Here is a 14,452-nt window from a genome sequence, read left to right as displayed (position 1 = left end):
TTAAGGGAACAGCGCTCAGGGTTCACTATGCGTGTGCGTGTGTACACGTGTACATACTGCTGCTAGTAAATTCTACTGTAACTTGCTGCAGGATAGAAAAAGCTACAGATTGCAGTCTGCTTGTTAGCGGCTGTGTTTACAAAAGACACCATAGCAAACATTTGATAATGGGTTATTAAACTGCCATTCCCTGGGCTTTGGATTTCTAAAGAGCCTTTCTGGCAGAGCAGAAAGGGATCTGCTATTTAGACTTGTTCAAGGTCTAGGCTTGAAAGGATTGGAATTAACACTGGGAAAGAATCCAGTTTACATTTCTTTCTAAGTAAATGTAACTGGCTAATAAAAGGCCAGGAGACTAAAATTTGGGAAGACTCTGCTGTTGTGGCTTGCAAATCATACCACACGGAAGACTAGGAGAGGGTGTGTTTTTAGGGGTAAACAGCATGGTGAATTACAAGGGGTGAGGGTGAAAGATCTTGTCATTCTTTTCCTAAGGTGCAGCTACACTGCAGCTGGAGGTGTAATTTCCAAGACAGGTGTAAGAATTAAGGAATGAGGACCCAGGTCTGCAGAGCCTGGAACATCACCACCCAGAGTCCATGCAAAGTCACAGCCAGGGAGCACGGTGGAGAGTAGGAGCTGCAGGAAGTGACCCAGAGTGACAGTGCCTTGTGGCCATTTGATTGGCCAGGAGCCGTATATAACCCTGGAGGGTGCCCCAGGTAGTTGACTCCCGACTGCATCCTGACACTGTCTCTGGTCTCTGACCCTGGCTGACTTTGATCCCAAATCTTATTTATTGAACCTGGATCTAGCAATTCCACTGACCACTGTCCCTGCCGTGTGGATCCCAATCCGGCTGTTACTGCTTGGCCACACTGCCTGTGCCTTGGTCTCTTACATTATTTAATATACATGTGCTACCTCTGATTGAGCTAACATGCTAAAAATAGCAATGTAGCCACAGCCTGGCAGAGGCTAACTGCCTGAGGATGTACCAAGGGTCGTGTTTTCTCTGCCCCAATGCATATTTAATTATTCCTAAAAAGTGGACCAAGCTTCATCAAGAAAGACTTTCACATCAGAATACCCCATAGTTCAGAGGCTTGGTTAGTCCCCTGAGAGGTGGGAAGCCCAGGTTACAATTCCTTCCCCTTGCAGGCAGAGAGGGGAATTGAACTGGTGTCCTCTTCACCTGGTGTGAGTTCCCTAACCACTGGGCTAAAGATTATAAGGGAGGCTCCTTCCCCTGCCCATTTTGTTAGGTATACTCAGAGAAAAACCTACCAGACTGGGCCCTGCAGGCAGCACATGTGTCTAGAGGAAGAAACTTAAGTTCCAAGGGAACTTAAATCATGAGTTCAGCACCTATAGGGTTAGGCAGTAGCTGAAGGGGAATTTGTAGATTGTGGTAGTGCCTAAAACTGGGCTTTAGGTGCCTGGTTCCTTTGTGGATATTGGCCTTCATCTCCAGGCCTTGGTTTTCCAGCTGTACAATGGGGAGAATAGCACTTCCCATCCTCACAAGTTGTTGGGAAATGAAATTCAATAATTTAAGTGAACTGCCCAAATGCTGTAAGAATAGGGCCATAAGAAACAATGAATAAACACAACTCCCTTTTTCTCTTCACTCCATCCCGGAAGCTTGAAGGAGGCTTGAGAAGGGAATACAAATTCAGTGCCATTGGAGTGGGTTAGATATTTTATTTACATGTGCATTTAAAATGTCACTGGCCACAAGGTAGAGTACATAGCTGAAGCAAAAGAAAGGAAAAATAAACAGCGCTAATGAACACTTGGAGTGGGGAAAATTTGGGCTACAATTGATTATCATTATATTCATTATTACTGAACATTGATATTACAGTAGCACAAGAGGCCTCAGCCAGTTTGGGGCTTCATTGCACAAAGTGCTGTACAAGCACACAGCAAATGACTGGGCAAAAATTTCTAAAAGCATCTAAGAGGCCAGATTGCTGAAGGCATTTAGTCCCCTAAAGATGCAGATAGATGCCTAATGGGATTGGCAAAAGCACTTATCTGCATGTGTAGGCACCAAATGCCTTCAACAATCTGACCCTCGGGTTCCTAGGTCCCACTGATTTTCAGTGGATCTTTGGCTCCCAAAGCCAACGTGACTTGAAAGTGGGACTCAGGCTCCTAGATCACTTAGCTGCTTTGGAAACTTTTACCCTAAAGGACAAAATATACTTGCCATTGGTGATGACATGATATTTATCCCCCCTCCCTGTCCCCCGCACACACAGACACACATAGCTTCCTACACATTTCATTAGGTCCTGGGGAAACTTGGGAAAAGAGGTGGTTTTTGAGAGGTTCTCTCCTACAAAGTGGTTTGCAGATAGAAAATGGCTGAGAGTCACTGACTAAGAGGAGGTACACGTTGTGCAGTTTATTTTAGTCAAAGGACTATCAGGGCTGGAAAGAACAGCTCGTTCTGCTAGATCCAGTCATTCAGTCTTGTTTTGTTGCATATTACCACTGCCTTCTGTGCCTTGAATAAGGTTCTTATAAGTGGTAGGGCAGTATGTTTTGTACAGATTTTCCGCTAACGTGTTACTTCCTGCAACCACAGTCTTGTGTTCCTTGTTCATGAAGTTCCACAGGTGCAAAGCAAAGGAGTTGTTGAAGTCAGGGCGTCTCTTCCAAACTTTGTAGTACTGCCTCCATGCTGGGTAAGGGATGGGGTAGAAACGCTGAGGATGTAAGAAGGAAATGTTCTGACAGCTCTGATCCTCCACATTATGGAAATCGGTCAGGTTGCACAAGGCTCGCAGTCTCCTCGTTATCAAGATGGGTCCTTGGTTTCCCCAAATGCGTCCATTGTAGTTTCGAACAAAATCTTTCATGCAATCCCAAAGGAACCAGTGATGGCGAGGAAAGCCAAAAATCCCACTGCCGGAAGCCTTGGAAGCCGCAGCCGTTAGGAAGTTTGCCAGTGTAATAGGCCTGATGGAGATGACATCTGTGTCCATGTAGATCCCACCGTATTTCCAGATCAGAGCAAGTCTGCTGGCATCAGAGCTAACATGAACCCAATACTTTTCCTGGGCTGCATTTACCTGCAGAGTTGGAAAGGGATCACAGAGATGCAGTGGACTCCACTTCGAAATTTCTAAACACCTGATCTCATTAGCTATATATTCTATAAAACTCTCAGCAGCGTCTAGCCTCACTTTAATCCCTTTAAAAATTAATGTCTGTTTTTCTTTTCTAGCTATGAAACTTTGCTGGAAAAAGGCAAAAGCAGATGTAGGTTTTGTTTAATGTGATTCTACAAGTGTTTCCAAGGTGCAGTAAACTCCAAGGAAACATGCAATATTTATGAAATAATGAGAATATGAATCATTAACTGTAATTTCCACAAAAACAACCCTGCCTCATCTCAATTTACACACTCACTGTCTGATCCAAAGCCCGTGAGATTCAATTGAAAGAGTCTCATTGACTTCAGTGGGTTTTGGAATAGGCCCCTCCTGGCAATCTCTAAAGAGGATAAAAAGAGAGAGAGAAATTCAGGCCTTGGGTTATGCTGGTGCACGGAGGGCTGGAGTACCAGTACAGCAGCCAGCTCCCTATTTATTCTCCAGACTCTCCACTTTCATTTAAAAATAAATAAAATAAAGAAGTCCTTAGCTGTAATGGTTGCCAATAGACTCATGAAAACATGAAACAAGTGCAGACTAATGCAGTGAGGCCTGCCTGAGTTTTCAGGCAGGACTCAAAGGACTCAGAACAAGAACTCAAAAGGGGCATGAACTCCCTGAACAACAGTTCTGTGAGGCATGGGTGGAGCTTGGAAGAGCATCACTGCCTTTTTCCCCCAAAACTGACCTCTGAATGACCCTCTCGCTTCTAGAGCTTGTCCACAGACATTTTTATTGCTGTTTCTGACGCCTTTAAGAAGCACTAAAATCATTTCTGCAAACAGTAAAAGCTCACTTCAAATTCACGCTGACTGAAATTTTTCAAATACATTTATCATCAATACATTGCCTTTTTTGAAAAGATGGTGATTAACCATATTTTATCAAAATGGTTAATCAAAATCATTATTGAAATGTTCCATTTACCATAACTCCTGTCATCAGGAAATGGTAAATGTCCATAACAATTTCAATAAATATTTTGACTAATGCCTGGTAAATTGTCATAAACAAGGGGTCCATATTGGGTGCAACAAAATGACAACAGCTTCATTTTCCACCACCTCTACTTTAAATCTTGTTCAAAAACATTTCCTCTCACCTTATGATACCATGGGAGTAGAGGTGTCTCCTGGAACAAAGTTTCCATCTGTAAAGGAAAAATGAAGACGTTCTTCATAGCAGATAAAAGTGAGAAGGCTGCATAAGTGGAATTTGAATCCCGCCGTGTGCTATTGTTCAGGCCTTTCATGAAGAAAACAACAGGTCTGTCATGGTAGATCCTGGCAGCAGATTCCACAGAACATGAAACCAGTGGAGGAGGCTCAAGGCGATCTGTGATCTCCACAAAGATGATGCTTCTGCTCTGGCTCATAACATCCTCTTGCGTCAGGAATTGCTTAGTAATAGGCATGCAAGAGAAGATGCAGCCAGACTGCAGGGAGAGTTTATAGAAAATGGCTGAGACAAAGACAAAAAGGAACCAGAGCACTATTTGGATCTCCTTCAACATTCTTGCTTTTCCTTGGATATCTGTCTCTTAATAAAAAAAACAAACAAAGTCAATGTCAGTGGTTCATTGTTTATCGCTGGGAGAAAAATGTTTCAGGACAGGATTTCTAAAATTATTACTACCTTGGATTATTTCTTATGTGATTGACAGCATATTACAAAACTGAGGCATCAAGTGTTAAACCAATCACATACCTGAGCTGGCATCAGCCTCTTTGACTCAGGCTGCAGTTTATGAAAATGACATGTCAACTGTCTATGTGCTGGAGCCCTGAAGTTTGCAGTCCTCAAACCAGAGATGTTCTTACTGAACTTAATGGAATTCAGTGGCAACGAGAAGGGCCCTAGATCATAACAGGAAGGAGAAACTGCCTGGACTGTAGTTGAGCAGCGTGCTGCACACAAGCAAAGGACCCTCCTGAGCTAAGGTAGTGGGTGTTTGAAGAAGACCCAGTTAAAGGCCCCGATGAACAACCTTCTCTCTTTTCTTGGGAGCTCCATATAAGAGAGCAGAAGAGTCAGTCACTCACACCTTTCAGATCATATGAAATCCCAAAGGAAGTGGGTAGTGTATTCTTGCATGTATATTCTCACTGCAGGTCAACAGTAATATTAGAAGAAACCCAGTCTACCTGGCTGTGCAGTGTCTGTGGAACCCAGGATTACTATCCATTCACCTTCTATTTTATTTTGGCTGCGTAAAGTGAAAAATAAATGCATAGGCCAAATTCAGCATTCCTGCACAATCCCAGTAGATCAGAAGTTGCTGCATGAGAGGCAGGTAAAGTTAGGAGATACACCCACGTTTATCTGGTAACTTGTTTTATTAACTAATTAAACAGATCAGAATATAGACAAAGTACCATGTACTGCGCACCAATTATCAGACACAGATGAATTGGGGAAGAGTCAACATGGCTTTTTGTAAAGGGAAATCATGCCTTACTGATCTATTAGAATTCTTTGAGGAGGTCAACAAGTATGTGGACAAGGATGATCCAGTTGATATTGCATACTTGGGCTTTCAGAAAGCCTGTGACAAGGTCCCTCACCAAAAGCTCTTAAATAAAGTGAGCAACTGTGGGATAAGAGGGAAGGTCTTCTCATGGAATAGTACTTTGCTAAAAGATAGGAAACAAAGGGTAGGAATAAATGGTCAGTTTTCACAGCGGAGAGAAGTAAATATCAGGGACCTGGTGAAGAATCAGTAGTGATATTGGTGTTGTTCAGCATATTCATAAGTGATCTGGAAAAGGCAGTAAACAATAAGATGGCAAAGTTTGCAAGTGACACAAAATTAATCAAGATAGTTAAGTCCAAACCTGACTGCGAAATGTTACAAAGGAATCTCACAAAATTGGGTGACTGGGCAAGAAAACGGCAGCTGAAATTCAGTGTTAATAAATGCAAAGTAATGCACATTGGCAGACATAATCCTAACTATACATACAATATTTTGGGGTCTAAATTAGCTGTTACCACTCAAAAAAGATCTTGGAGTCATTGTGGATAGTCCCCTAAACATCTGCTCAATTTGAAGCAGCAGTGAAAAAAACAAACAGAATGCTACGAAAAGGATAGATAAGACATCAGATATCATAGTGCCACTATATAAATCCATGATATGCCCACACCTTGAATACTGCAGGCAGTTCTGTTTGCCCCATCTCAAAAAAAGATATTTTAGAATTGCAAAAAATACAGAGAAGGGCAACAAAAATAATTAGGGGTATGGAACAGCTGCAATATGAGGAGAGATTACAAAGACCAGGACTGCTCATCTTAGAAATGAGACAACAAATAGGGAATAAAATAAAGTGGTATCTAATCATAAACATGTGGAGAAAGTGCATAGAGGAATATTATTTAATCCTCCACATAATATAAGAATCAGGGATCACCCAGTGAAATGAATACAGTAGGCAACAGGTTTAAAACAAGCAAAAGGGAGTACTTTTTCCTACAACACACAGTCAACCTGTGGAACTTGTTGCCAGGAGATGTTGTAAAGGCCAAAAATATAACTGGTTTAAAAAAAGAATTAGATAAGTTCAGAGAGGATAGGTCCATCACTGGCTATTGGCCAAGATGATCAAGAATGCAACCTCATGATCAGAGGTTTAGGGACACACAGACTGCCAAAAGCTGAGATGGGATAACAGGGATGGATCACTCAAAATTATCTTGTTCTGTTCATTCCTTTTGAAGCATCTGGCACTGACCAAGGTGGGTGTCACAGGGAGCGCCACTCACCTCTTGTCTGGCACCTCCTGCTGATCAATCTGGGGATTAGTGCTTGAGGTCAGTGCCCCTTTCCACAGTTTGCGTGCTGTTACACCATCTCTCTCTCTCTGGTCTGCAGCCCCTCTCTCCTTCCAGGAACCACAGTGTCCTCTTCGTGACTTGGCCTCCAGCCAGGTCACTTAGCATTCCCCCACTTCCAGGGTACAGTCCTTCAAATCTCTGTCACTTTCACAGTGACTCAGGCAGTCTTCCTATTCACTGCCCTGCCGGTGCCACATGGCAGGTAGGGGAACCCGGGTAGGTTCCAGTCTAGGGACCCTCAACCCATCAGCTCTGGGCTTTCCTTTCCCAGCCCTCACTGCTCCTTCCCTGGACTGCGTCCTACAACTCCTGGTTCCCCTCCTTTCTCTGGGTAGATCAGCTCCAGCCACTCCTCCCTCTTCCCAAGGCGTGACTTCCCTTTCCTAGCAGCAGCCCCTCTGTTGCCAGCTTCTTGGCTTTATGGGCCCCGCCTGTTCCTGCCCAGGTGAACCTGCCTGCAGTCAGTTCCCTGCTCCATGGCTCTTAGTCTTCCTCCAGGTGCAGGCTGTGGAGTTAATACCCCCCTCCAGTCTGTGTGGGGTGGACACCCCATCACATACTCTCCCACTCTAGATTGCTACCCATAGGAGGGAAGGGAGCAAGTATCATCTCCCCTGCTTCTTACATAGTAAGCACACAGACTGTCCCTCTCCTGCTTTATATCACCCGTCATGAGAAACGCCCTCCATGTCATCTCTTAATTTCTTCCACTAGGTTTCCAGTTGATGCACAGCCACCTGAAAGGCCTGCTCTGTAGCTACCAGCTTCCCCTGCAGCTGCTTCGTCTTCTCCACTGAGTCCCTCAGCACCCTCTCTCCCAGAGTCTGATTCCCCACAGTCTTGTGATTCATCTTGGTGCTAATTCCTACATGCTTCAGCTTCCTCCCTGGGGGTCTCTCTCCTCCCCCTAGTCTTAGCTGCCTCTCCACTTTTCTCATATCTATAGATTCATTATGGGCCTTGTGATAGTGCTGCCCATGGGAGCCAGCTGAGGTCACTCAATCAGGGTGAACTGCAAACAAAAGGGGGCAGACAAACTCCAAATGCTGGTGGTTATTTCAATACTTAGATTTACCAAGCCAGCTCAAAACAGCTTCTATAGTACCTCACTGGTCACTTAGGGTATGGCTACATTTGGAATTTCAAAGCGCTGCCCTGGCTTACGGGTGTAGCGTGCAGCGCTGGGAGCCCCGCTCCCAGCGCTGCCGCCCTGATTACACTGACGCTTTACAGCACTGTATCTTGCAGCGCTCAGGGGGGTGTTTTTTCACACCCCTGAGCGCGAAAGTTGCAGCGCTGTAAAGTGTGAGTGTAGCCATGGGCTTAGAAGTCCAAACCACGCAGTTCCCTTAAAGTACCCAGCCTTAGACCTCCGTCCAGACATACCTGTCATATATGATGATGATTACTGAAAATCTTACTTCATCATACAAAAGAAAAGGTTCTTCCAATCCCAAAGGATCAGCCACATACCCAGGTCCAATTATAACTTAGATCTTACCAAAAATACACGCTATAGTCAATTTTCATTAACTAAGCTAACATTTATTAAAACAGAAAAGAGAGCGAGTGTTGGTTAAAAGATCAATTTACATACAGACTTGAATTCAGTTCTTGAGGTTCAGATACATAGGGTTTGACTACACTTGAAGATGTGCAACGCTGGGAGTTACAGCTGTCTTTGTACAGCTGTGTAGGGAAAATGCTGCAGTGTGGCCACACTGACAGCTACCAGCGCTGCAGTGTGGCCGCATTTGCAGCGCTGTTGGGAGTGGTGCATTGTGGGCAGCTATTCCAGTGTTCAAGTGGCTGCAACGTGCTTTTCAAAAGACTGGGGTGGGGTGGAGTGTGACAGGGAGCGTGGGAGAGATAGAGAGAGTGGATTTTTGGAGCTAACACTGTGTCAGCTCCCTGCCTTGCAATTTCCGACCCCTTCCCCCATCCCTCTTTCATTCACTAAATGCAAATAGCCTTCTTTGTTTTTTTCCTCACAGACCAGATAAGCAGTTGCTCCAAAATAGACCCCCCTCACCCCCCACCGCCATGCTGCATCTCTCCTCAAGCAAACACTAGCTGTGGACATTCCAAAGGGGTCCCCCTGCCTCTGCTCATTCACTGCAAACAGTAGCTGTGTTTGTTTTTTAGATAAACAGCTCTGGAAGCCCCGAGTTCACAACAAAACAAAGAGTGTTATCTTTACTTAAAAGTATTATGGGAATGTTCCGGAGGTCAGTTACAGTGTAGTAAGATTAATCACTGTTTACACTGGCACCCCAGTGCTGCAACAGCAGAGCTGTTCTCTTTATTCCTTTCGTGGAAGTGGAGTACATGCAGCGCTGTAGCCAGGGAGATACAGCACTGTATGTGCCTTGCCAGTGTGGACGGGGAGTAAGTTACCGTGCTATAAAGCCACCACCAGCGCCGTAACTCTCAAGTGTAGCCAAGCCCATAGTAGAGATGAGTTTGTAGTTGCCAAAAGTCCTTTTAGAAATAGTCCATAGGTTACTGTCCAATTTCCATATTCAGGGTGACTCCAGTCAATGACTGGGGATTTCAATCCTTGTAGCTTAAGGTTTCCCTCTCTTGAAACTCAAAGCAGACCTGAGATGAAGTAGGATCGTGTCCCAGGGTTCTTATACATTTCCAGCAACCTTTTGGCCTGAGAAAACAATAGGCTTAACTCCTTCTCCCAAACAACATGGCAATTAGCACAGGGTAATTTATTCATTAAACAGTTCAGATACAGGTTACCACAACCTTCAAAGAGACACATAGACAATAATATTATTTCACTCAAATATCATCATAAATGTTAAGATTCCTTTTTTGATCTTTGAATTAAAACTATAGCAATAGACAAGACTTGTTTGCTTACATCACAAGACCTGAGCAAATATCTACCCTTGAGATCTCTAACAATGCAGACTGTATTTCAAAGCTCTGTTCATTTACATATCTTCCTAACCAGTCCTTAAGGTTCACCCATGGGTCACGTCAGTCGGTGAGTTAATTAACTTTTTCTGGCCCTGCACCTTTCAATGAGATATTATATTATACTCAAATGTTACAGGCCTCTGTTTCTTCTTTCTTTTATTCACTGTCTTTCTTTTCTCTGTAGATGTAATGTCTCTTTATATGGCCCTTCTCCACAACCTTTCCACCTTCAGGGTTGGGCCTCTGACCTCCTAGTGCCAGACCATTTCTGGCCCTTTCACTTTCTCTTATTTCCCACCTGTAGGATCCTGCATGCTGTCACACCATCTCTCTCTCTGTCTCTCTCTCGCTCTGGTCTGCAGACCCTCTCTCATTACAGGAACTGCCATGTCCTCTTCATGACTCAGCCCTCTGGCTAACTCCCTCAGCATTCTCCCTTCCAGGGTACAGCCCTTCAGATCCTCTGTCATTCCCACAGTGACTCAGCCAGTCTTCCTATTCATTGCCCTACTGGTGCCACTTCCCCAGCAGTGTGTAGAGGAACTCGGAACCATGCTCTTCTCTGGGTTCCAGTCCAGTGACTTTCAACACAGCAGTTCTGGGCTTTCCTCTCCCAGCCCTCCTGGTTCCTTCCCTGGAAAGCTTCATACAACTCCTGGTTCCCCTCCTTTCTCTGAGTAGACCAGATCCAAATCCTCTTCCCAGGGAGCAAATGACCTAGTCTCCATTGCCAGCTTCCTGGCTTTATAGCCACCACTTGTTCCTACCCTGGTGAACCTGCTTGCAGTCAGTTTCCCGCTCCCTGGCTCTCCCTTCTGGTGCAGGCTGTGGAGTTAATAGGCCTACCTGGCTACCTTCACCCCTTCCAGTCCAGTATGGGTGGACACCCTATCACAGTCAGAAGACTGGATACTGGACTACATGGGCTGACCCAGAATGGCTGTTCTTATGTTTCTAAACTACATCAAAATTCTACTGGGGGGTCCCTGGATGCTCTGGCATATTGGTGGAAATTCAGCCTCCCCTGGATTATTCATTTGGATGTTAAATTTGCTTTGCTCTACGTTGTTCCTATCTATTCAGTTTTCAGTAAGTTACTGACTGCTGTAACAGCATCAGAGAAATTGTTCAGGGGAAGCTGGAAAGTTTGGCAGTGATTACACTGTAGCAAAAGATAGAAAGGATACCTTTCCTTATAGGTTCTGGAATCTGGAGGAAGAAAAGGCAGGATGTGGCTGCAGCCTGAATGGGAAGGCAAAAAGAGATGGAGAAGTCAAATATGCTTTTATGTTTGTATGTGTGCATGTGTTTGTGTTACTGCGTGTATGTGCGTATGTGTGTGTGTGTGTGTACGTACATTTGATTTAGAATCTCAGGGTCACCTACAAAGTTTCCTTTCTTTGATTGTTTTTTTTTCCCTTTCCTTTCTATATCTTCATTCCCACTTAGCAAATAATTCATCTTGAGGGGGCTGATATTGAAGGAGCTGGATCTTCCAGCTCCCTTGTGAAAGACGGTGCCCAGTCTTCAAAAGCCTGATTTGTTTGGGACTTCAGGGAAGGTGAGGGGAAGTATATACGGTTGACTCAGCAATCAACCAACCTCAACTTTTCAAACAGACAGTAGTGCACTGTAGACCGCTGCACCTCCAGCAGCCCGTACTTGTCAATACAATTTGCCAGGGAGACCTAGAGAACAATGAACCAAAGTGTGGAAAAGACATGAGAAATAATAAATAGAGGTAGGTATGTTGACTCTCAAATACAAACTCTCTCTGTGTGTGGCTCTCTCACACATACCCCTTCTGTAGTATTTCTAGTTCTTGTAAAATGCATAAACTTAGGATGAAATCCTGCCTCCACAGAGTAAAAGAGTTTTTCCACCTACTTCCGTGGGGACAGGATTTCACCCTTAGACTTCAGCTCATCACTTCTGATTTATGTATTCATCTTAAAAACTAAAATCCTTTGTTACACTGTTGCAAAAAAAGCAAACATCATTCTGGGATATATTAGAGGAGTATGGTAAACGAAACATGAGAAGTAATTCTTCTGCTCTAATCTGTGCTGATTAGGCCCAGGGGTGAAAGCAATTTAAAGGACTTGCCAGTACACCGGAGTCCTGAGCACGGGAGTGGCCTCAACCGGAAGAGGTGGGGCTTTCAAGAGTTAAAGACTCTGGAGCTCCGGCTGTGGCTGGGAGCCCCAGGGCCTTTAAATCACCCTGGAGCTACCAGCTGCAGAGGTGGCTGGGAGCCCCAGGGCTCAGGGGCAAATTAAAGGGCCTGAGGCTCAGGCTGCCGCGGAGCTCCAGGCCCTTTAAATCACCATGGAAACCCTGCTGCCGGAGCTCCGGCAGCGCTTTAAAGGGCCTGGGGATCCCCACAGTGGCCAGAGCACCAGGCCATTTAAATCCCCGCCAGAGCCCGGCTGCTGGAGCTTCGGTGGCACTTTAAAGAGCCCTGGGCTCCTCACAGTGGCCAGAGCTCCGGGCCATTTAAATCCCAGTGTGAGCCCAGCTGCCAGAGCTCCAGAGGTGCTTATAGATTCATAGATTCATAGATTCTAGGGTCAGAAGGGACCAATGTGATCATCTAATCCGACCCCCTGCACAAAGCAGGCCACAGAACCCTACCCATCCACTTCTATAAAAAACCCCTAACCTATGCCTGAGTTACTGAAGTCTTCAAATTGTGGTCTGAAGACCTCAAGCTGCAGAGAATCCACCAGCAAGTGACCCATGCCCCACACTGCAGGGGAAGGCGAAAAATCTCCAGGACCTCTGCCAATCTGCCCTGGAGGAAAATTCCCTCCCGACCCCAAATATGGCGATCAGCTAAACCCTGAGCATGTGGGCAAGACTCACCAGCCAGCACTCAGGAAAGAATTCTCTGCAGTAACTCAGATCCCATCCCATCACCAACCACTGGGCATACTTATCTGGCGATAATCAAAGATCAGTTGCCAAAATTAGGCTCTCCCATCATACCATCCCTTCCATAAACTTATCAAGCTTAATCTTAAAGCCAGATATGTCTTTTGCCCCCACTACTCCCCTTGGAAGGCTGTTCCAGAACTTCACTCCTCTAATGGTTAGAAACCTTCGTCTAATTTCAAGTCTAAACTTCCTAGTGTCCAGTTTATACCCATTCGTTCTTGTGTCTACATTGGTACTAAACTTAAATAATTCCTCTCCCTCCCTAATATTAATCCCTCTGATATATTTATAAAGAGCAAGCATATCCCCCCTCAGCCTTCTTTTGGCTAGACTAAACTAGTCAAGCTCTTTGAGTCTCCTTTCATATGACAGGTTTTCCATTCCTCGGATCATCCTAGTAGCCCATCTCTGAACCTGTTCCAGTTTGAATTCATCCTTCTTAAACATGGGAGACCAGAACTGCACACTGTATTCCAGGTGGGGTCTCACCAGTGCCTTATATTACGGTACTAACACCTCCTTATCTTTGCTAGAAATACCTCGCCTAATGCATCCTAAAACCGCATTAGCTTTTTTAACGGCCATATCACATTGGCAGCTCATAGTCATCCTGTGATCTACCAATACCCCAAGGTCCTTCTCCTCCTCTGTTGCTTCCAACTGATGCATCCCCAATCTATATCTAAAGTTCTTATTATTAATCCCTAAGTGCATGACCTTGCACTTTTCACAATTAAATTTCATCCTATTACTATTACTCCAGTTTACAAGGTCGTCCAGATCTTCCTGTATGATATCCCGGTCCTTCTCCGTGTTAGCAATACCCCCCAGCTTCGTGTCATCCGCAAACTTTATTAGCACATTCCCGCTTTTTGTGCCAAGGTCAGTAATGAAAAGGTTAAATAAGATTGGTCCCAGAACCGATCCTTGAGGAACTCCACTAGTAACCTCCTTCCAGCCTGACAGTTCATCCTTCAGTATGACCCATTGTAGTCTCCCCTTTAACCAGTTCCTTATCCACCTTTCAGTTCTCATATTGATCCCCATCTTTTCCAATTTGACTAATAATTCCGCATGTGGAACGGTGTCAAATGCCTTACTGAAATCTAGGTAAATTAGGTCTACCGCATTTCCTTTGTCTAAATAGTCTGTCACCTTCTCAAAGAAGGAGATCAGGTTGGTTTGTCACGATCTACCTTTAGTAAAACCATGTTGTACTTTGTCCCAATTACCATTGACCTCAATGTCCTTAACTACTTTCTCCTCCAAAATTTTTTCCAAGACCTTACATACTACAGATGTCAAACTAACAGGCCTATAGTTACTCGGATCACTCTTTCTCCCTTTCTTAAAGATAGGAACTATGTTAGCAATTCTCCAGTCATACGGTACAACCCCTGAGTTTACTGATTCATTAAAAATTCTCGCTAACGGGCTTGCAATTTCATGCGCCAGTTCCTTTAATATTCTCTGATGAAGATTGTCCGGGCCCTCCGATTTTGTCCCATTAAGCTGTTCAAGTATGGCTTCTACCTCAGATGTGGTAATATCCACCTCCATATCCTCATTCCCGTTTG

The 14,452-nt window shown here is 44.6% G+C and overlaps 1 protein-coding gene and 1 long non-coding RNA gene across 2 annotated transcripts in view; both read right to left on the bottom strand.

The window, feature by feature from the left end:
* The window catches only part of LOC127057109 (uncharacterized), a 116,833-nt gene that overhangs the window by 64,508 nt on the left and 37,873 nt on the right, over nucleotides 1-14,452 (bottom strand). The window lies entirely within an intron of this gene.
* LOC127057075 (alpha-1,4-N-acetylglucosaminyltransferase-like) lies at nucleotides 2,472-4,698 on the bottom strand. The gene is made up of 2 exons (XM_050965736.1): nucleotides 4,270-4,698; nucleotides 2,472-3,083 (listed from the first exon to the last, which is right to left on the bottom strand). The coding sequence occupies exons 1-2, from the start codon at nucleotides 4,678-4,680 to the stop codon at nucleotides 2,472-2,474; spliced, it is 1,023 nt and encodes a 340-aa protein (XP_050821693.1). The 5' UTR covers nucleotides 4,681-4,698.

This window comes from Gopherus flavomarginatus, chromosome 8 (assembly GCF_025201925.1).
Source record: "Gopherus flavomarginatus isolate rGopFla2 chromosome 8, rGopFla2.mat.asm, whole genome shotgun sequence".
Classification (NCBI taxonomy): domain Eukaryota; kingdom Metazoa; phylum Chordata; order Testudines; family Testudinidae; genus Gopherus; species Gopherus flavomarginatus.
Note: the sequence above shows the minus strand (reverse complement) of the source record. Positions and strands in the feature narration are given on the sequence as shown.